The 22,973-nt window shown below is 42.1% G+C and overlaps 1 protein-coding gene across 1 annotated transcript in view; it reads left to right on the forward strand.

The window, feature by feature from the left end:
• NALCN (sodium leak channel, non-selective) overlaps positions 1–22,973 on the forward strand; it is a 1,129,711-nt gene that overhangs the window by 1,101,052 nt on the left and 5,686 nt on the right. Inside the window, exon 43 of the mRNA XM_033948885.1 lies at positions 14,311–14,428. Within this exon, the coding sequence (XP_033804776.1) occupies positions 14,311–14,428 (118 nt within the window). The remainder of the gene's footprint in view (positions 1–14,310; positions 14,429–22,973) is intronic.

Raw genomic sequence — 22,973 nt, forward strand, 5'->3', positions numbered from 1 at the left:
CTGCCTTTTTAAATTACAAAATGGCTTTACAATAATAAAAAACAGAAAGCAAGGTAGTACAAACACATTAAAATTAATAACTAATTTTTATCCAATAAAGACATTATGAGGCTGGACGTTTTTTCTTTGTGTATGAAAAATCAATCCGCAAGTGGAGAAAGGAAGAAGAAATGTTCATGAAACTCTACCCACAAAAATGTGCTTGGCGAGATAAACCTCCAAAATCACCAAACATTGAGGTTAATCTCAGGAAGTGGGTAATAATACAAAAGAAAAGGTTGCAGCATTGTCTCCACCAGAAACATAAAGCAGAAGGCCAGAGAGCTAGCTGCACAGATGAACATTACTGATTTCAACGGTGGGGAAAACTGGATCTATATTTTCATGAGGAGAAAAGGACTTTCTGTTAGAGTACGAACAACTGTAGAACAAAAGCTACCTGATGATTGGGAAGAGAAAGTGGCAAGTTTCTGCAACTTTGTCATAGAGGAGCTAAAGAAAGGCATTATTCAACCTGGAAATATAATAAATTTGGAAGAAATGCCCTTTTCATTTGACATACCTGCTGTATGAACAGGATGGATGAATGAAGAGATTATAAAACCTGAAGGATTTTCATACTTTCAAAGAAGTCAAGCAAATTGGTGAGGCAAGATTTTCTTTAGCTGGACTCTATCCCATTAAATTATGTTTGTCTACATGTTTCACAATTTTAGTTTTTATAATTGTTTGCACTATTTTTACCGGCATTGAAGTTAGGCTTACCGGTCTGTAATTTCTTGGATCTCCATTTGGATCATCCACATCATTCGCTATCTCTTCCTCCCCCTAGAAGATCCCACATGCCTGTCCCATGCTCTCTGGATCCAACATGCTTGTCCCATGCTGGAACCCTTTTTTAAAATTGATGTAACATTAGCCACCCTCCAATCTTCAGGTTGATTTTAGTGACAGGTTACAGATCACTAACAGCAGATCAGCAATTTCATAAGAATATAAGCATTGCCTCTGCCGGGTCAGACCAGGGGTCCATCGTGCCCAGCAGTCCGCTCCCACGGCGGCCCCCAGGACCATGACCTGTAAGTTCTCCACCACTTAAATTGTTTATATCCTAATCCTGAAGTAACCTGTATAGTAATCCTCTATCTATACCCTGTAATCCCTTTCTCCTTCAGGAAGTCATCCAATCCCTTTTTGAAACCCAATATTGTACTCTGTCCTATCACCTCTCCTGGAAGCACATTCCAGGTGTCCACCACCCTCTGAGTGAAGAAGAACTTCCTAGCATTCGATTTGAATCTGTCTCCTTTCAGTTTTTCTGAATGCCCTCTTGTTTTTGATGTCCCCGCTAGTCTGAAGAATCTGTCCCTCTCCACCTTCTTTATGCCTTTCATGATTTTATAAGTCTCTAACATGTCTCCTCTAAGTCTCCGCTTTTCCAGGGTAAAAAGCCCCAGCTTCTCTAGCCTTTCAGCATATGAAAGGTTTTCCATGCCCTTTATCATCTTTGTTGCTCTTCTCTGGACCCTCTCGAGTATCGCCATATCCTTCTTAAGGTACGGCGACCAATATTGGACGCAGTACTCCAGATGCGGGCACACCATCGCTTGATACAGTGGCAGGATAACTTCCTTCGTTCTGGTAGTGATACCTTTTTTGATAATGCCCAACATTCTGTTTGCTTTCTTTGAAGCCGCTGCACATTGGTCATATGATATTTCACTGTGAGAATTTGGTACAATATTAGTATCAAGTATGGAGCACTATTTCAGATGTATTCTCTATACCTGTTCTGTCATATGACATTATTATACTGTGATCACCCAGTCCTAAAGTTAATATTATTTCCGCTAGCACCAGATTATTTGAGTTTATGATAGCTCTAACCTTACACATTATTGTTCTTCATTGGAAAAACAATCAACATGTATCATACCATGAATGGTGGAATACTTTATGTGCATATAGGAACTATTACAGCATTAAAACAAAATCACTTACCATCCTTTATTAGAAACTGGAAAATTCTAGATTCTTAGGGGCTCATAATTGAAATGGAAATACGTCTAAAAACCGTCCTAAATTGGCACTTAGATGATCAGTGAGACAGGTCGTCCAAGTGCCGATAATCGAACCGGGTTTTAGAAGTATTTAAAAACGACCTAGGCCTTCACAGTGCTGCTGAATGACCAGAGCTAAAAGGGGCATGTCAGGAGGAGTGTTGAGGACAGGATTTGGGCAGGACGTGGGCCATCCTAGACTTAGTCGTACTGCATGTATAACTGAAAGTTTTACAACACTGCTTAGACGGAACCTGGACGTTGTGACTTAGGCAATCTTAAACCAGGTCTAAGTCACAAGTAGGTATACAAAGTGACCAGATAAGCACTGCAGACACAAAGTACAGAGCCCCACATACTGCCCCAGTGGCCACTGACCTCCAGAACATCAGCACCTGGCAGCCTGGCATAGGAAAGCCTAGTAGAGCTGCACAGAGGTGGTTTAAGTGGTCATGGGGGTGGGTTAATGAACCATAGAGAGGAGGATCCAGGGCCATAAGCTACTCTAATCATTGCATTCACAGTAAAAAATGTGCACCCCCCCCAAACCCTTTTGTACTGCCATATAAGTGGCTCCTGCAGCCATAAGGGCTATTGGGGTGGTAGATGGGTGGGTCTATTAGGCTCTGGGGGTATTTTGGCGGGCTCACCATGACCTATAAGGGAGCTGTTGTGAGATGTGTAAGTGGGACCCTTTTTGTGAAGTTCACAGCAGTGCCCTGCAAGGTACCCCACTACTCTGGTCCCATGTCTGGGTGTCCATTCGCTTACTTTTCTAGCCAATGCCCAAAAGGTCTTTTTCTAAGCATTTTTGAGTTGGACAAATTTTTGGTCAAAAATGGGGTATAAAGATGGACGACAGCAGTCTGGATGATCAGATGGCTGGACGTACAGTTGGATGATTTTCGGAAAAAAAAAAATGCTGGACGTATTTTTCGAAAATGGATCTTTTCTTATGTTCGACTTTGGGTGACTTGCGACTTAGACCCAAACGGACTTAGACGTTTCTTTTGATTATGCCCCTCAACTTGTACACAACAGTCTATGAACTAATGTTCTCATTGCTACTATGTAAATGTTTACATTCTTGTTTTCAATGCAGCTATTGTTATTGTTTTGTATTTATATCTGTAAAAAATTTATAAATAATTTTTTTTTTTGTAAGAAATAGCAGTTTTGAGACTACTGTGTTTTCCAAGAAGACGGACAGGAATTCAGTGTTAGCTTTCTCCTATATGGATTCCTACCCATTAAAAGCTAATATTCCATTTACCCAGTTTTTAAGGTAATGAGGAATTTGTGGTACTGATTTATAGTATAAAGAAAAATCTATGGAATTGAGTAGGAAATTGGAAGAAAGAGGATATCCAACATTTATTGTGACTAAGGCTTGTAAGCAAGCCTTTTATAACCCTAGGGAAGAATTATTGAAATACCAAGAGAGGAGACAGATGGATTTCATGTTGCCTATTGTGTCCAAATATACTTTGTTATCAAGGAAGATCCAAAAGATAGTCCAACCCATTTAGCATTGTTGAGGGTGCATCCCTGTTTTGAGGATGTCAAAATGATTTTCTTGTTTGAGAGAAATAGGAATTTGAGGGATTGGTTAAGCCCTAATGAGGTTTATTTAGAAGAAGAGACTGATACTGAAGTGGTAGTGGCAGATGTACAGAATGTGGCAGATGTACTGTTTGTTCTATTATGAATGAAGCTAAGGAATTTGTACACCCAGTTACATGTAAAGTGCACCCTTTAAAGAGGAACACTGATTGTCATTCTAATGGGGTGATTTATTTAAATTGGTGAACTTGCCTGCTGTTGTATGTGGGTCAAACTTCAAGACTTCTATGAGTGAGGCTGTTGGAGCATAGGTCTTGCCTTAATACTCACCAAATGGAAGAACCTCTGATGGCCCACTGTCTGCAGTACAAGCATGAATTTGCATCAGTGAGATGTATTGTGCTGGAATGCTGTCAGAAGTCAATTTGTAGAGGAAATTGGAAGAGGTATTTGAGGCAATGTGAGCAAAGATGGATCTTTGAATTAGATTCTGTACAACCAAAGGGCCTGAATTCGAGAGTAGAATGGTCAGCAGTTTTTGATATTATTGGTTTGGTTTGTAAATTGGGAGAATGTCTGACTGATAGAAAGCCAATATCGGATAATGAATGGACAATGTACAAATTGGAGTGTGAATGGAAGGTGGTGATTTGGAATTGGTGGAGCTAGTAGGAGGTACTATTGGAGTTAAGCTAGCAGAAAGGTGGTTGATCATTATGGTGTAAGAGGAACTATGCGCTAATTGGTAAATGGAACAGAATGGGGCAGAGCTTGCTTTAGAGTTAAATATTTTAAGAACGCAGAGATAAAAGAGCCTCCATGTTATGGTGAATGGACCATAAAATGCGAGGTGACACGGTGTAATAAAGAAGAGATATATTAACCCCTGAAGCAGCCTTTTGACAAAATGGGGATTCCCTGTCGGGTAGTTTCAGTGTCTGAATGTAGAGGGTCTGAATGAAGAGGTGGAGATGTATAAGAGTTTGAAGAAATTGTTCGCTGTTTAAAACAACAGTTCACTGGAGACACAGCTGAGTATTTGTTTTTCTTCTATGTCACTAAATTGCTGTTTTATGCCGTTGGTGATTTAGCTCTGAGTTTTTCTTCTTGATGTCAGTCATACTCTGTTTCTAAGGAGTGGAGTTTTTTTATTTTTTTTAAGACCCATGAAGCTCAACTGAGGTCTTTTTCTCTACTTCTTATTTTTTTCAGTAACACCCTTTTAACAAATTTTCAGTGACTAGGGTGTTTACTTAGGTATGGTTTAATGGCTGAGTGAGGAACATTCATGGGATAAAGTCTTAAATAATTGAGTGTGTATGATTTTGGGATAGTTTGATTTCAATTAACCCAACATTGACTGGATAAATGTTACATCAGGGAGTGCTAGGGAGCTAAACTTTCTAGACTTAATAAATGACTGCTTCTTGGAGCAACTGGTCCAGGAAACAACAAGATTACTATATATCCTTGGAATGCAGGGCATAGAATAGGAAGTAACTATGTTGGGTCCACTGGGAAAGAGTGATCATAACATGATCAAATTTGAGCTATTATCTGGAGTGATATCACTAAAGAAATCTACTGTAGTAGCATTTAATTTTAGAAAGGGTGACTACAATAAAATGAGGAAAATGCTTATAAAGAAGCTAAAAGGATCAGTGGCAAAAGTTAGGACTGTAAACCAGGCATGGATATCATTTAAAAATACCATTGTGGAATCCCAGAACCGATGTATTTCACGTATTAACAAAGATGGAAAGAAGAAAAAAACGAGAGATGCCATGGTTAAAAGGTGAAGTGGATGGCCACACAGCGCAGGGCTCAAACGCGTGATCTTTTATATTTGCACCGGAAGGTGGAGGCCTGTAAACCTCAGTGGATTGCTTCCGGCTCTCAGAGGGACCATGATTCTCTTTTGGTGGCTCGGGTGGCCTTGCAGGTTAAGATTCATGAACATAGTCAACGGTCCCTTCATTCGTGCCGGTATCGGTTTTATAAATATGGTAATAGGTCTGGTAGACTGCTGGCTCGCTTGGTCCATCCTTGGCAGGGTCCTCATTTCTGTAAAGGTCTTCCTCATGGGGGTGTTTTTGTCACTGACCGAGACCGCTTGACGGAGATTTTTTATGACCACTTTCGGGACTTTTATGTCAAGCGCCAGTCAGTCCCGGAAACTTTACATTCTTATTTTCGGGATCTCCACATGCCACGGTTCTCGGAAGAATCCACTCAGTTTTTACATGAACCCATCACTGCCTTGGAGATCGGCCAGGTGATTAAGAATTCGCCTTTGTCTAAGGCCCCGGGGCCTGATGGTCTCTCTTCCGAGTTTTATAAGATTTTGCAGGACCATGTGGTTCCACATTTGGAGGCTTACTTTGCTCGGGTACTGTTGGATGGATATTTTACGGCCCATGCCAATCGTGCCCATGTGGTGTTGCTCCCCAAACCGTCTACGAATCTGGTGTCGGTGAATTCTTATCGTCCTATTTCATTAATTAACTATGAGCTTAAATTGTTCACAAAAATCTTAGCTATGCGTTTGTCTTCCATCTTGCCTGAGGTTGTGCATCCGGATCAGGTTGGTTTCATTCAGGGGCGGCAGGCGGTGTGGAACGTGCGTAAAGTTATGGCTGCTTTGGGGCATAGTGTGACTTCTTCTATCCCGGCCCTCTTGGTTAGTTTAGATGCCCGGAAGGCGTTTGATTGTGTAGATTGGGACTACTTGTTTTTGGCCTTGGGTAACCTTGGGCTGGGGGGTCTATTTCTGGACATGGTGCGGAATCTCTATGTTAATCCTAGTGCGGCGGTGCTGGTCAATGGTGCTATCTCTGCTGGGTTCCGGGTGGAGCGGGGCACCCGTCAGGGGTGTCCGCTCTCTCCTTTACTTTTTATTTTAGCCCTGGAGCCCTTGTTGTATCGCATTCGGACGGACGGCTCTATTTTGGGCCTTCCGGTGGGACAGGATGAAGTGCGGTGCCTGGCTTTTGCAGATGACATTTTGTTACTCTTGACTCAGCCCCGCCGTTCTTTTCAAAGGGTTTTAGTTCAGTGCCATGGGGAGGTTTCTGGTTTTGAATTGAACTTGGAAAAGTCGGAGGCCCTACCCTTTAGTGAGTATGCTTATGAGGATTGGACATCCCCTTTTCCATTACAAAAGGTGGCGCACAGACGTAAATATTTGGGGATCTATATTACTGGTGATCTTAAAAGGGCTTATGGGGAAAACTTCAAGGTATTATTGCACAAATCCCGGGATTTATTGGCTCTCTGAACCAATTTTCCTTTAACTTTGCGGGGGAGGATAGCATTGTTTAAAATGGTCCTGTTTCCGAAATGGCTATATGTGATGCAAACTTTTCCTATGTATATTACGAATAAGGACATTGGTCTGTATCATAAAGTGTTACGTAAATTTCTTTGGAATAATAAGAAGCCCAGATTGACTTTAGCACAACTTTCCTTACCACTGGGGAGCGGCGGTTTGGCTTTGCCGGACCTCCGGAAATACAATGTTGCCTGTCTCCTTCGTCATCTGGTGGACTGGATCAAGAATACTACCTATTATACTCCTGTAGCCCTGGAACAGCAACTGATGGCGCCTACACACTTGTTGTATTATCTTCATGCGAAACGACCCCATCGGATTTTTCCGACTCGTTCTCATCCTCTGTTGAAATCTATGCGCCAATGTTGGCAATGGTTATGCAAACGGATGCAGGTGCCTTTTACTTCTACAGTGCTTTTACCCTTGTGGGAAAATCGGGACTTGGATCCGGATGCCTCTAAGACTTACTTGAGGACTTGGGCGACCAATGGCCTTTGTTATGTGCGGGACGTGGTGACAGCACAGGGCCTTCCGGTTTCCTTCCCTGCTCTCCAGGCTCAGGGTGTTGTACAGGCTCGGGATTGGCTTTCCTATGGTCAAGTCAGTCACTATCTGCACTCCCTGGATCACTCTACTTTGCATGAAGATACGGCAGACATGGTTTGGGAGACTTTGACCCTGTCCCGTTCGACCAGTATGAGTATCTCCTTTCATCAGATCAGCTTGGGCAGTTTTTCGGCACCTTGGAATTATGATGCAGTGGCTGTTGTTTGGAATCTGGACCTTGCCTCTACAGAGCAGATCACTGGTGAGGATTTGCGTATCCTCACGCGACATCTTCCGAGACTGACTCGCTCGGTGGTGTTGCAGGAACAGCACTATAAATTCTTGTTGAGACTTTACATTTCCCCATATAAGGCCTTGGTGGCCGGTATTGCTACTCATGCTGAATGCCCTAAATGCCGTTCTGCCCCTGCGGGTTTGTTTCATATGTTTTGGTCCTGTGACAGAATACAAACCTTCTGGTCTTTTGTTGGGCTTCATCTACAGACGATCTTAAAGACCAGACTTCCCCTTGGAGCGAAGGTTTTTCTTTTTTATCACTTTACTTCTTTGGGACTTTCTAGGGGTAATTCCCTGTTGCTGCAGAAGGCCTTTTTGTTATCTCGTAAATGTATCCTCTTGTTATGGAGGCAGGCTGAGGTGCCTACCCTCACAATGTGGAAAAATGAACTGTTTACTTTGCTGAAGTATGAATATTTGGATACTAAGAAAAGTGGCCCTGGTCAATGGAGGAAATTCCGAGCGATTTGGGCTCCGGTCTGGGACAATTTGTCTCCGGGTGCCCGAAGTGCTCTTCTGAATTTCTGACACTGGAGTGCTTGGGGGGGGTGAGGGGTGGGGGGGGGTTTGGAGGGTGGGTTGTTCTTGGCTTTTGATGAGTATCTTTTGTCTCCGCGCAGAAACAACGCGGTAGACCCTTTTTGTCTTGGGTTTTGCTTTGTTTCTGGTTCTTTGTATTCAGATTGTGGTTTACTTCTTTGTATTCTTCTTTTCTTAATAAAAGAAAAATTAAAAACAAAAACAAAAACAAAAAAAAGGTGAAGTGGAAGAGGCTATTAGAGCTATTAGAACGGAAAAAGAGGCTATTAGAACGGAAAAAGGATCCAAACAAGGAAAATAAGAAGAGGCATAAGCACTGGTAAGTTAGATGCAAAGGACTGATAAAGACAACTAAGAAAGAATATGAAGGAAACTTGTTATAGCAACAATTTTTTTTAGGTACATCAGAAGCAGAAAACCTTTGAGGAAATCAGTGGGACTATTGGATGATCAAGGAGCAAAAGTGATACTCAGGTAGGATAAGACAATAGCGGAGAGACTGAACGAATGAATTCTTTGCTTCGGTCTTTACAGAAGAAGATATAAGAGATCTACTAGAACTGTTAATAGTTTTCAAGGATGATGATATGGAGGAATTGAAAAAAATCTTGGCGAATCTGGAAGATGTATTAATCCAAACTGACAAGTTAAAAAGTGATAAATCACATGTACATCCCAGGGTACTGAAAGACGACACAAAACTCTCCAGTAGGGTCAGAACTATTGAGGAATGCAAAGAACTACAAAGTGACCTGAACAAACTGGGTGAGTGGGCAAAAAATGGCAGATGAGCTTCAATGTATAGAAATGTAAAGTCTTGCATATAGGGAAAGGGAACCCAATGTACAGCTAAACGATGGGAGGGAGGGTACTAGGGGAAGGCAACCTAGAAAAAGACTTGGGGGTATTGGTGCACATTGTGCACATGTGACAGAGGTATTGCATGACCAGCAAACATCAGTGGTTGCACATGGAAGTTTAGCTAGCTTTACAGGAGTTCAGTAAGCATTATGTAAAATGGAATAAGAAGATTGTAGTAAAGATGCAGACAGAGTGGGACGAATTGATTTAGACCAGAAAGTTTCCTATTCTGAAGGGGATAGTTGTAAATCCAATTTTGCATTTCACTTACAACTCATTTCAGACAGGGTTTTATTAGTCTGAAGGATTTTATATACAGTGGTGCCTCGCATAACGGCCGCCTCGCACAGCGGACGCTGCGCACAACGAACTTTATGTCGTGATCCGTATAACGTACTTCGTTTCACACAACGAAGTCGCCCGAGCTGCATCCTTCCGGGGTTCCTGCGGGGTTGGATCGCAGCGGGGTTGGTCGAGGGTAGTCTCCTTCTCCTTACCTGCCCTGTCGCAGCACACAGCCGAACGGAAATCTTCCCGATGTCAGCGCTGACGTCGGAGGGAGGGCTTAAGCAAAGCCCTCCCTTCCTCCGACGTCAGCGCTGACATCAGGAAGACTTCCGGTCGGCTGTGTGCGGCTGCGGCAGGGCAGGTAGGAAGAAGGCAATGGCGAACGAAAGAGGGGGGAGGGGGCGGTCCGCCCCGAAGAATGTGCACAGCTGGTCAGGTCCCCCGATCGACCGACAACAGGCCCGGCCGACAAACCTCCCTGCCCTGTAGCCGCGAATCTAAATTACCTCTTACAGCAGCTTCAATAATCCAGCTGCTGTAAGAAGGTAATTTAGATTCGCGGCTACAGGACAGGGAGATTTGTCCGACCGGGCCTGTTCTGTTGTCGGTCGGGTGCAAAAGCGCCACAAAGGTGGAGGCAGGGAGGGAGGAAAGGTGGAGTGGAGAAGAAAAGACGCTTAAGGGGGGAGAAGGCCGCTGAAAGCACATGTTGGAGCAGGGGATGAGAGGGAGGGAGAGAAGGGGAAATATTGGACAAGGGCAGAAGGGATGCTAAATCATAGGGTGACAGGCAGAGAGAACAACAGGAAAAAGAGTGGAAGCAATCTTGAACCCTGAGGGTGAGGGCAGAGAGAGGTGGTGAGATGATTGATCATGGGGAGAGGGACAAAAGGGAATAGAGATGGGATAGGAAGATAGTGGAAGTAAAAGGACAGGGAGATGTATGTTTTTAGATGTATCTAAATAAAATAATAACAAAAAATTTATCTTTTTTATGTCATCTTAGCATATTTTATGCTACAGAACGAATTATTTTTTTTTACATGTATTCCTATGGGAAAACGCGTTTCACATAACGAACGTTTCACATAACAAACTTGCTCCTGGAACCAATTAAGTTCGTTGTGTGAAGCACCACTGTATTAAGGACGCTGATTTTTTAGAATGTAAAAGAGCAGTACAAATGGAAGTAATATTTGAATATTTTGAGGCATCTGCACCAACATTTGACAGGTTGTGAAAAGTGTCTGCAGATTGAGTTAACAAGCACCAAACTGATTCTTGCTCTGGGTCCAGGTTATACCTATCACAAATAATCTGGAATGGAATCAAAGAACCATTGTTATAAAGTTGTGAGAGTGACCAAAGGCCTGCTGCACGCCATACATTTTTACAAGAAATTTTGTAATCAAATACAGAAGTATACCACAGAGAAATATCCGCTATATCTGTCCCTTTCTGGTGTAAATGCTTCATAACATTATTAATAACGCGAGATGTTGCTTTTAATATTTATTAGGGTGAGCTTGCACTTCAAATTGTATCTTAGGATGACATGAATTCATAAAAATTATAAATTGATGAGACTCATCTATGGGTCCGCTCCAAAGACAGAAAATATCATCAAAGAAGCTGACCCATCCAGTAACATACAGTGCCTAAAAAATCAGAACAATAAATCTACTCCTCAAATGTAACCATATAAAAATTAGCTATTGTGGATGCACAAGAAGTCCCCATCGCAACTCCTGAGCATTGTTGGTAGTAACTTCCCAAACTGAAGATAATTCATGTTCATAGAAATCTGACTGAGTTTAATCAGAAATTCAGTTGGTATCAGATGCGGGCGAAGGCGCTGATCCAAACATTGTTCTATTACAGTTAGCGCCTCCTGTTGAGGAATTGAAGTATCCATTGCTGAAACATACAGAGATGCCATCAATGTAACCTTCTCAAGGGACCGTTCCCAATCAAGTTTCAAGTTTTCAAGTTTATTTAAAAATTTATTATATCGCCTAATCAAACCTTCAAAGCGGTGTACAAAGGATTATCAAAACAATTTATCAGAGTAAATTACAAAACAATTAAAAACAACACAGGGAAAGTGACAATTTTTTAATAACATGGACAAATGGAAATGAAGGGAAGAAGGGCTAGAACTACAATTGGTAGGAGGAAAAAGAACATTTAGGGAAAAAACAAAAGGAAGGGTGACTAAAGATAAAAAAACCTTTCTAAAAACTGGTTCACCCTTAAAAGGGCAGTTTAAGTATCAAATGCATCAAGAAATAAAAATGTCTTTAATTTCACCTTAAAAGCTGCAGAAAGTGAATCATATCCTTCAGTAGGGATCTCATCTTTTGTAAACTATTCCACAGATGACAATCAATAAATTTACATGCAAGGAGCCACTCGCTGACACAATTGAGCGTCCTGGTGGATTCTCCATATTCTTATGAATTTTGGAGAGCAGATAGAACACGGGAATCCTAAAAAATTGATATGTAAGAAATTTAAATTCATTCTCTGTTAGGAAACCACTACTCCTACCTCCATTAGCCTCCCTTGAATCTGAGCATATATATATAATCTGACGAATCCTCAAGCAATAAAGTATAATTATCACAATTTGACAACTGCTTCATAGCTTCTTGAATATATCTTTCGTTATTCCATAACACAATTGCTCCACCTTTGTCAGCCCATCTAATCAATATTGACCTTTCTTCTTTCAATCTTTGTAGTGCCAAAAATTCTTCCTTTCCATTTGGCCCCATTGCTTTGTCTACCTTTAGTTTAGCTAGCTCTTCATGAACATGCCTTTCTGAAATTGGGCCATAGTCTACTACACATCCATTCCTATTAGCATTTGTCTTCTGTGGACCTGCTCCTGGCCTTTCATCTGTGAACAGAAATATTTGTTGAGCAATTCTGCTATATCCTTATTAGCTTCCATCACTTATATATTTAAAGAATGTCTTGTTGTGGCTGTTTCTTCTTCTAGTTACATCTTTGCTTATCTGACAACTTTACCAGCTGCTCTTAGCTTTTCCAGGTATTGTAGCCTATCATCTTCTTTCTGCAATGCCTTGTAATTTTTGAAGGCTAATCTCTTTTCCCTTACCTTTTCAGCAATTTCTTTTGAGAACCAAAGCAGCCTTCTTTTTCTCCTACTTCTATTTGCTTTCCTAAGAAAAAGGTCCCTAAAATAGCTCCTTTCAATTTTGCCCACTGCTTCTCTACCTCCCCATGCTGTTCCTGTCCAGCAAGCAGCTCCTTTAGGTATTCCTCAATCATTAAAAAAATTAGTTTTTTTTAAGTCTAAAATTTTCAGTTTTGAATAAATCCTCTCAACACATTTTAGTTTTGAACCACACCATCTGATGATCACTAGATACCAAATGATCACCAACTGTAATGTCAATAAAACCCTTCCCATTTATGAACATCAGGTCCAGTATGGTTCCATCTCATGTGGGTTTCATCACCAGCTGCTGGGACAGCTCTCCCAATAGATAATCCAAGATCTAGATGAGCTCACAACAGGGATATTCCAATTTACATCTGGCATATTGAAATCACCTATTATTATCCCTTCTCCTTTCACTGCAATCTTGTGAATGTCTTCAATTGTCAGTCCACTTCTTCCTGAGAAAGAGGTCTGTATATCACACCATTTCTCTTTCTAGATTAACTCACAGTGCCTCTTCCTTACCCTTGTCACTTTAATATTATCCTTAACATATAATGCCACTTCTTCACCCTTTTTCCCTACCCTGTCTTTCCTGAAAAGAGTATTGCCTGGTATATCGATATCCCAGGCATGGTTCTCCTTGAACTACATCTCTGTGACTGCCACTAAAACCAAGTCAGCCTCTTTCATCCCAGCCATAGTCCAATACCTTGTTCACCATACTATGGCATTAGTATACAAAGCCCTCCAGCCCATTACCCTTCCCCCCCCCATTTATGCAAAGGTATTAAATAGTGAATTTATCAAGGGTCACTAACTGATTTAAATTAAATTTAGTATGCACCAACAATGTGCGCTAAATACTAAGACACCCATAGGAATATTATGGGTGTCTTAGTGTACACTAATCAGTGCACAGTAACCTCTCCCCCCCCCCCCTTTACAAAACCATAGCACGGTTTTTAGTGCCAGCCATGGTGGTAACAGCTCACTCATAGAATTCCTCTGATCATTGGAGCTGTTACAACTGCAGCCGACGCTAAAAACTGTGCTACGGTTTTGTAAAAGGGGAAGGGATAAATTGGTTAGCGCCCCTTGATTCCCCCTAAGTGTTTTACTTACCTAAGGGATTTTAATTTCCAGGTGGCTTTGTTCACCCTTCCCCAATGAATTTAGTTTAAAGCTCTCTTCAGTAAGTTAGCCAGATGCTGCAGAAGATACTTCATCCTTTCTTTGATAGATGGACACCATCTCTGCCCATTATCCTGTGGTCTAGGAAGCCAAAATGCTCTTAATGTCACAAATGGTATAGCCATTCATTTATCTCCAAGATGTGAGTGCCCTTAGAAAATACTACTTGGTGCCATGATCTTTGGTTCTAATTTTGTGGCACTCTGTTGGGCACCATTTACTGAATTACCCCCATAATTTGTAAAATCATATCAGAATTGATTAATTTACATATCATAGTTTGTTTGTTTTTAATTATGCTAATAGTTTTAATTTGAAAAATAGACATAAGGGATGGCAAGAAAGAACTGTATTGGGTTTTATATTTAGAAGGTACAATGAAAGTAAAAAAAAAACAACTGTTCATTTAATTTTGTGATTGTTTCTTTTTGTGAATTCAGACAAGCAGCCAGCAACAGTTGCTCAGCCCAACTCTTTCTGACAGAGGTGGGTATCGTCAAGACTCTACAGAAGCTGGAAAACCCCAAAGGAAATTCGGACAGTGGCGTTTACCATCAGGTAGATGAACAACATGTTTATTATTAATGCATGTAATCTACAGATCAGTATTCTTTTGTAAAGAAAGCTTGTCAGCTATTTGTAGGAGAATGCTAAAAACTTTAGGACCATTGCACAGGCCGTCTTGCTACCATACCTTGATTACTGTAACTCCTTATAATATGGCATCATTGAACAGGAACAAAATAGATTGCAACTTCTCCAGAATACCACAGCCAGATTAATTTTTTGAGTAAGCAAATTCAAAAGGGCCAGCCCACTGTTGGGAAAAATACACTGGCTGCCAGTGAAAGATAGAATTCATTTAAGATCACCTGCATGGTCTATAAAGTGAGCTATGGGGATAATTCTAAAGGACTTGTATTGGACATTAAGATTCCCCACTCCTTCCACAATGCAAGAACAATGCAATGTCGTAAGAATATTTTCTATAATGATACCTAGACTTTTATTTTGGGTAGTGACTCCTAATGTGGAACCAAACATCATGTAACTATGATTTGGATTAGTCTTCCCCATGTTCATCACTTTGCACTTATTCACATTAAATTTCATCTTCCATTTTAATACTAGTCTTCCAATCTACGAGTGTCCTTCTGTAATTTTACATAGTTCACAGGTGATTTAACAACTTTGAATCATTTTGTGTCATCTGTAAATTTAATCACGTTACTGGTCATTCTCATTTCCAGATCATGTATAGATATATTAAAAAGTGCCTGTCCCAGTACAGATCCCTGTAGCACTCCACTATTTACCTTCATCCATTAAGAGAATTGGCCATTTAACCATACTCTCTGTTTTCTATCTTTTAACCATATCCAATTCAATTTCTGCAAGCAATCTGTGCAGAAGTCTTTTGAATTGCTCTGCTTTCTTTTCTTATTTTTTCGCTTTAAGTTCATTTTTTTCTTTGGCTTCAGTGCTTTGAGACCCCCTTCCAGTGGGCTCCTGTCGGAGGAAAGGACACAGTCTGTGGACCTGGAGAAACTTTAGTGGATCTGTGGAGCCAGCCTGCTGTGTGCCACCATTCTGATACTCGGGGTCCATTCTCCTTGGAGTCCACTTACCCACTGACCTTGTCAGGGGCTTAAGTGCAGGCTGTATGCGTCCAGAGTGAACACGCCCCCCCCCCCCCTAGGTTTCAGGGCATAGGCTGCGTTTTTTGCCCCTGATCGTGTGGCAAAGATCCATGGGAGGCGGAGTTACAGTTGGGGTTTGCCAACTAAAAGTCCTAAGATCTTCAAGTCTGGTCAATTTGGAGCTATTCTGAGACAAAAAAATCCTTTCCCTCCATTCAGCTGCTAAAGGGCTGACAGACTGGCACTTCAGAACTGTGAGTAACCCTCTATTATTTATTATGGGAACTTCGGAGGAGGCTTTTTAAATGGTATTACAATCATTTTTCACAGTTTCTGAGGGTAGGGTTCAGGTCCCCCACCTCCCCAGACCCCAAATCACTATTTTTTATTTTTGGATTTTATTTTTTTCTGTTTTTTGGTGCAAATTCGCTGGTAGCAGCCATCTTGGATTTTAAACAATCTTTTTTTCTGACTTTTATTGCTGCCTCAAAACCCTCTATTTGATTGGCACTGGATCAGCAACTGTGTACCGCGTGTTATGGTGCACTAGGGGAGGGGGCGGGAGCTTTGGACTTTGCCTCCTTTGGGTACTTTAAGACTGGGGAACTGGCCTGGGTCCATGACTTCGGAAAAAAATTGCGCCCAGAGGCTGTTTTGGAGTCTGGCACAAAACGCCTGCGTTCCGAGTCTGGGGACTCTTTTGGCACGGTGTGTGTGCCTCAACAGAGCCCTGCCTTGACTGTGGGATGTGACTTTCACCGGACTTTATTTGGCTCCTCTGGAAAGCATATTCTTCAGACCCCGCTTGTTTGACACAGCTGGCGGGTGCGTCAGGTCTTTCTCAGCCGGTTTCACCAGTGGCAGAGATTCCTGTTCTGGAGCCCTCTTGTCCGGCTGTGGCAGACCTCGATTGCAAAAGCTGGAATTCAGATATTATGCCTCTTCTGTCTCCTGACATTGCTTCTATATTGGATCAGACCGATACCCTTACTAGTCACCTCAGCTGCCCTGAGAGTCTGGATTTGGGTGATGACCCTTCCATCCGCAGACTCTTTATATATGGCACTGTCCTCCTTTTTATTGTGGATGTTCTGAAAGAGCTCAAATTGGAATCTCCACCTTCCACATCTCAGGCTTCAGTCATGGACCATTCTTTTTTTTTTTTGTATTTATATTTATTAGCAATTGCAAAAGGGAACATACAATCAAAGTACCTACGGAAGCAGTGGTTGTAGTATAGCCATTATAATAATACTGAGGATGTTGACCTAGTGACGTTCTGGTAGGCATCCAAGGCAGTTTTACATGGGTTCATTATCGCTTATCTTTCTCGTAAATGGAAGAAATAAGACGCAGCTTTATTGGCTCTCTCGGGGGGAACTTCATCGATTGCGAGCGAAGCATTGTGCTTCACTCTCTGCAGAGGATAAACTCCATTTGATGGCCTTTAGGTGGCAGATTGAAGCCATCTTGACGCAGAGGGCTGTTTGGGATAGTCATGGACCATTCTAATGTGCTGTCTTCCTTTTTTCCATACCATCCTCAGCTTCTTGGTCTGGTTATGGAATAATGGGATACCTGCTTAGGAAGCTGTGGAACTACGGGGTGGAAGGGAACGTACACAGATGGGTTAAACACTGGTTGGCAGGCAGAAAGCAAAGGGTTGGAGTAAAGGGCCAATACTCAGACTGGAGGAGGGTCACGAGCGGTGTTCCGCAGGGGTCAGTACTCAGACCGCTGCTGTTCAATGTATTTATTAATGACCTAGAAACAGGGACAAAGTGTGAAGTTATAAAATTTGAGGATGACACTAAACTCTGTAGCAGGGTTAGAACTGTGGAGGAATGTGAAGACCTACAAAGGGACCTGAACAAACTGGAGAAATGGGCGAATAAATGGCAGATGAACTTCAATGTAGAGAAATGCAAGGTCATGCATATAGGGAAAAAGAACCCGATGTTCAGCTACAAAATGGGGGGATTAGTACTTAGGGAAAAGTAACCTTGAAAAAGACTTGGGTGTGCTGGTGGATACAACAATGCACAAAGCGCAGCGGCCTCAAAGAAAGCAAACAGAATATTGAGTATTATTAAGAAGGGTATTACAACCAGAATGAAGGAAGTCATCATGCCGCTATATCGTGCGATGGTGCGCCCGCATCTGGAGTACTGTGTCCAATACTGGTCACCGTACCTTAAGAAGGACATGGCGATACTTGAGAGGCTTCAGAGAAGAGCGACAAAAATGATAAAAGGTATGGAAAACCTTTCATACGCAGACAGGTTAGAAAGGCTGGGGCTCTTTTCCCTGGAGAAGCGGAGACTCAGAGGAGACATGATAGAGACTTATAAGATCATGAAGGGCATAGAGAAGGTGGAGAGGGACAGATTCTTCAGCCTATTGGGAACCACAAGAACAAGGGGACACTCAGAGAACTTGAAAGGGGACAGGTTTAGAACCAATGCTAGGAAATTCTTTTTCACTCAGAGGGTGATGGGCACCTGAAATGCGCTTCCAGAGGTTGTGATAGGACAAAGTACATTACGGGATTTCAAAGAAGGATTGGATAAATTCCTGAAGGATGCGGGGATTGAGAGATATAGATAGAGGTACAGATAGGATTATGAAAGGATATAGATAGAAGGATAAAGGGGATTGAAGGGTTTTAGACTAAGGATCACCTTACAAGTCATGGACCTGATGGGCTGCTGCGGGAGCAGACTGCTGGGCACTATGGACCTCTGGTCTGACTCAGTGGAGGCAACTTCTTATGTTCTTATGTTCTCAGAAAGCTCTTATGGCTCTCTAAAGCTATGTCTAAGCTATATCCGATGGCTCCTGATTTTCAGCAGGTTTTTGAACAGCCTAAGGTAGATTCCGCCATGGCGCTGGTTATCCAGCACAGCCCTCCCTAATGATGGAGTGATGTTTAAGGACTCTCAGGGTCGCAGAGTGGACATTATGTTGAAAACGCTTTTTGAAGTGGCTTCTTTAGGTATCAAAGTGGTGGCGGCTGCTTCCTTTATGGCACATATGCCTGTCATACAAGATTGCGCATTTGTCCTCTGTGGAGGTGCATGTCTGTCTCCCGAAAGAGATAAAGGAAACCAATATGGTTCTCCAAACTAGTGGCGGAGAAAATAAAGACAAAAGAGTTGGTGTTCCTGAAATTAAAAAAAAAAAACAAGAAGAGGAGTGCAGAAAGGCCTACTGGGTGAAGCTGAAAGAAGCCAAGAGAGAGATACGTCTGGCGAAAGCGCAGGCGGAAGAACAAATGGCTAAAAATGTAAAAAAGGGAGACAAAATTTTTTTCTGATAAATTAGTGAAAGGAAGAAGATGAAAAATGGAATTGCTAAACTAAAAGATGCTGGGAACCGATATGTGGATGAGGAAAAAGCAAACGTGCTAAACAAATACTTCTGTTCTGTGTTCACAGAAGAAAATCCTAGAGAAGGACCGAGATTTTCTGGAAAAGTAACACAAGAAAATGGAATAGATTCTGCGCTGTTCACGGAGGAAAGTGTATATGAACAACTTGAAAACTGAAGGTGGACAAAGCGATGGGACCGGATGGGATCCATCCCAGGATACTGAGGGAGCTCTGAGGGGGTCTGGCAGGTCCTATTAAAGACTTATTCAACAAATCTCTGGAGACGGGAGTGGTTCCTGGGGATTGGAGGAGAGTGGATGTGGTCCCTATTCACAAAAGTGGTCACAGAGATGAAGCGGGAAAATACAGGCCGATAAGCCTCACTTCGGTTGTTGGAAAAATAATGGAAGTGCTGCTGAAAGAAAGGAGAGTGAACTTCCTAGAATCTAATGGGTTACAGGATCCGAGGCAATATGGCTTTATAAAAGGTAAATCGTGCCAAACGAACCTGATTGAATTTTTTGATTGGGTGACCAGAGACCTGGATCAAGGACATATGCTAGATGTAATTTACTTAGATTTCAGCAAAGCCTTTGATACAGTTCCTCATAGGAGGCTCTCAAACAAACTTGAAGGGCTGAAGTTAGGATCCAAAGTGGTGAACTAGATTAGAAACTGGCTGTCGGACAGACACCAGAGGGTGGTGGTTAATGGAAGTCGCTCGGAGGAAGAAAAGTGAGTAATGGAGTCCCTCAGGGTTCGGTGCTGGGGCCGATCCTGTTCAATATGTTTGTGAGTGACATTGCTGAAGGGTTAGAAGGAAAAGTTTGCCTTTTTTGCGGATGATACCAAGATTTGTAACAGAGTAGACACCGAAGAGGGAGTGGAAAATATGAAAAAGGATCTGCAAAAGTTAGAGGAATGGTCTAATATCTGGCAAATAAAATTCAATGCAAAGAAATGCAGAGTAATACATTTGGGGGAATAATAATCGGAAAGAACCATATATGCTGAGAGGTGAGAGCCTGATATGCACGGATGGGGAGAGGGACCTTGGGGTGATAGTGTCCGAAGATTTAAAGATGAAAAAACAGTGTGACAAGGTGGTGGCTGCTGCCAGAAGCATGCTGGGCTGTATAAAGGGAGGCGTAGCCAGTAGAAGAAAGAAGGTGTTGATGCCCATGTACAGGTTGTTGGTGAGGCCCCACTTGGAGTATTGTGTTCAGTTTTGGAGACCGTATCTGGCGAAAGATGTAAGAAGACTTGAAGTGGTCCAGAGGAGGGCGATAAAAATGATAGGAGGTTCAAGTTTCAAGTTTATTTCAAATTTACTATACCGCCCACTCAAACCTTCTGGGCGGTATACAAAATACCTTAATATTATACCAATTAAAAAAATAATTTAGGCTAAAACAGACCAGGGGGAATAAAAAAATTCAAAAAATTATTTACAGAAACGGACAAACAGAAACAAAAGGAAAGAAGGGATTGGAAATTACAATTGATAGAAAAAGAAAACACTTAAAGGAAAGAACAGAAGGTTAGGGAAATAGAATAGAAACATTACTTAAAAGTACATCTAAGTTGTCCTGAAAAGGACAGTTTAGGTTACAAAAGCATCTCGGAAAAGGAATGTTTTTAACATGACCTTGAATTTGATCAATGTTGTATTTTCCCGCAAGTAGTTGGGTATGCTGTTCCAGAGAAAAGGTGCATTAACTGAAAAAATTGTATTCCTCATAGTACTGATCTGTTTCAATGAGGGAACGATAAGAAGATTTTGCGCAGTGGATCGTAGAGACCTAACTTGAGTATGAGGGATAAGCAAATTATTAATAAATTCTGGCTGGCTATTTCCTTTCGTTTTAAAGGTTAGGAGTAAAATTTTTTAAGTGATCCTATGCTCTATAGGCAACCAATGAGCTTTACGAAAAAGAGGCGTAACATGATCATATTTTTTTGCGTTAAATAAGATTTTTATAGCAATATTTTGAACCATTTGGAGCCTTTTTATTTCTTTTTTTGTAGTGCCCTTGAGAAGGACATTGCAGTAATCCAAACAAGAGATAAAATATTCAAAGACGCGGTTTCTAACAATTTTGCTAGGGCTTTGATCATGCGCAGCCGATAAAAGCAACGTTGGACCACCGTGCTAATATGCTGGTGATAAGTAAGTTTGCTGTCAAGTAGTAATTTTAGAGAAGGAACAGCTTTGATAGGAAAATTTTGTGCCAGAAGATGTATGAGGAGAGACTGGAAGCCCTGAATATGTATGCCCTAGAAGAAAGGAGGGATAGGAGAGACGTTCAAATACTTGAAAGGTATTAACGTAGAACTAAATCTTTTCCAGGAGAAAGGAAAATGGTAAAACCAAAGGACATAATTTGAGGTTGAGGGGTGGTAGATTCAAGAGCAATATTAGGAAATTCTACTTTATGGAGAGGGTGGTAGATGCCTGGAATGCGCTCCCGAGAGAGGTAGTGGAGAGGAAAACGGTGATGGAGTTCAAAGAAGCATGAGATGAACACAGAGAATCTAGAATCAGAAAATAATAGTAAATATTGAAGAACTAAGGACAGTACTGGGTAGACTTACACGGTGTGTGTCTGTATATGGCCTTTTGGTTGAGGATGGGTTGGGGAGGGCTTCAATGGCTGGGAGGGTGTAGATGGGCTGGAGTGAGCTTTGATGGAGACTTCAGCAGTTGGAAACCAAGCACAGTACTGGGTAGAGCTTTGGATTCTTGCCCAGAAATATCTAAGAAGATTAAAATAATAAAAAATATAAATTGAATCAGGTTGGGCAGACTGGATGGACCATTCGGGTCTTTATTTGCTGTCATCTTCTATGTTACTATTATGTGGCAGTTGCACTTTATGATCTCATTCGAGTTCTTAGTAAGGTCTCGGCTTATGTAGTATCTACATGCCAGACTCTTTGGATCCATCATTGGGCTGGAGATGCTGCCTCCAAGGCCACTTTAAGCAGAATTCCTTTCAAGGGACAGCTTTTTGGTAAAGGTCTGGATGACCTCATCAGTGTTGCTGAGCGCCACCCTAAGTCTCTCCCTGTGAACACCGGATTTCAGGAGGAGACCATAGTAATTTTATTTCCTCATACAGATTTTGTCAGGGATCTCGGGATCTTCCTGCCAGAGATATTCCCAGGGCTACCACCCTCGTTACAACAGTTCCAATGCCAGGCGTCCTCACACCTCAGGTTCCTAAGCAGCTACTGCTCCTAAAAAGCCTAATGACGCCAGAGGTCAGACAGGGCTTCCTCATATTGGAGGCCAACTTTCTCAGTTTTTGCATTTCCTTAGATCAATGGGTGCTGGACATCATTCGGGAGGGGCACAAGATAGACTTCTTTTGCCTGCCTCCAGATTTGTTTCTGGACTCTCCAGCAGGTTGGCTGGAAAAGGAGTCCAAGGTCTGCGCTACCCTGCAACATCTCTTAGACATCAGAGCGATAGAACCCATTCTAGAACACGAATCAGACTTCAGCAGATACTCCTTATAGTTCATCGTGCCAAAGAAAGGATTCCTTATTTCAGCATGCACACAGTCATAGCTGCTGTCTCTCCAGGAGAGTTTCTGGCATCCTTGGATATCACGGAGGCTTACCTCCATATTCAAATCTACCCGTAGCATTGCAGGTTTCTGCATTTCAATGTTCTGCAATAGCATTTCCAGTTTGCAACTCTGCCCTTTGGCCTTGCAACAGCGCCTCGCACTTTCACCAAGGTGATGGTAGTTGTGGCAGCCTTTCTCCGCCGGCAGGAGGTCCAGGTCCATCCTTACTTAAATGAATACTTGATCTGGTCTACGTCTCAAGAGTGCGAAAGTGCAGTGGAGATGGTGGTGTCTCTGTTGCAGGCGTTAGGGTAGATTGTCAACTTCAGGAAGAGCCATTTGACACCATCCCAGTCCTTGGAGTATCTGAGTCTTCTCTTCGACACCCGGCAGGGTCGTGTATTTCTTCCTGAGGTACACAGGCAGAAACTTCAACAGCAGATCAGAGCTCTCCTAGACTGTCTGGCTCCCACGGCCTGGCATTATCTGCAGGTTTTCGGGTCCATGGCAGCCTCCT

The sequence above is a fragment of the Geotrypetes seraphini genome, chromosome 6, assembly GCF_902459505.1.
Source record: "Geotrypetes seraphini chromosome 6, aGeoSer1.1, whole genome shotgun sequence".
Taxonomy (NCBI): domain Eukaryota; kingdom Metazoa; phylum Chordata; class Amphibia; order Gymnophiona; family Dermophiidae; genus Geotrypetes; species Geotrypetes seraphini.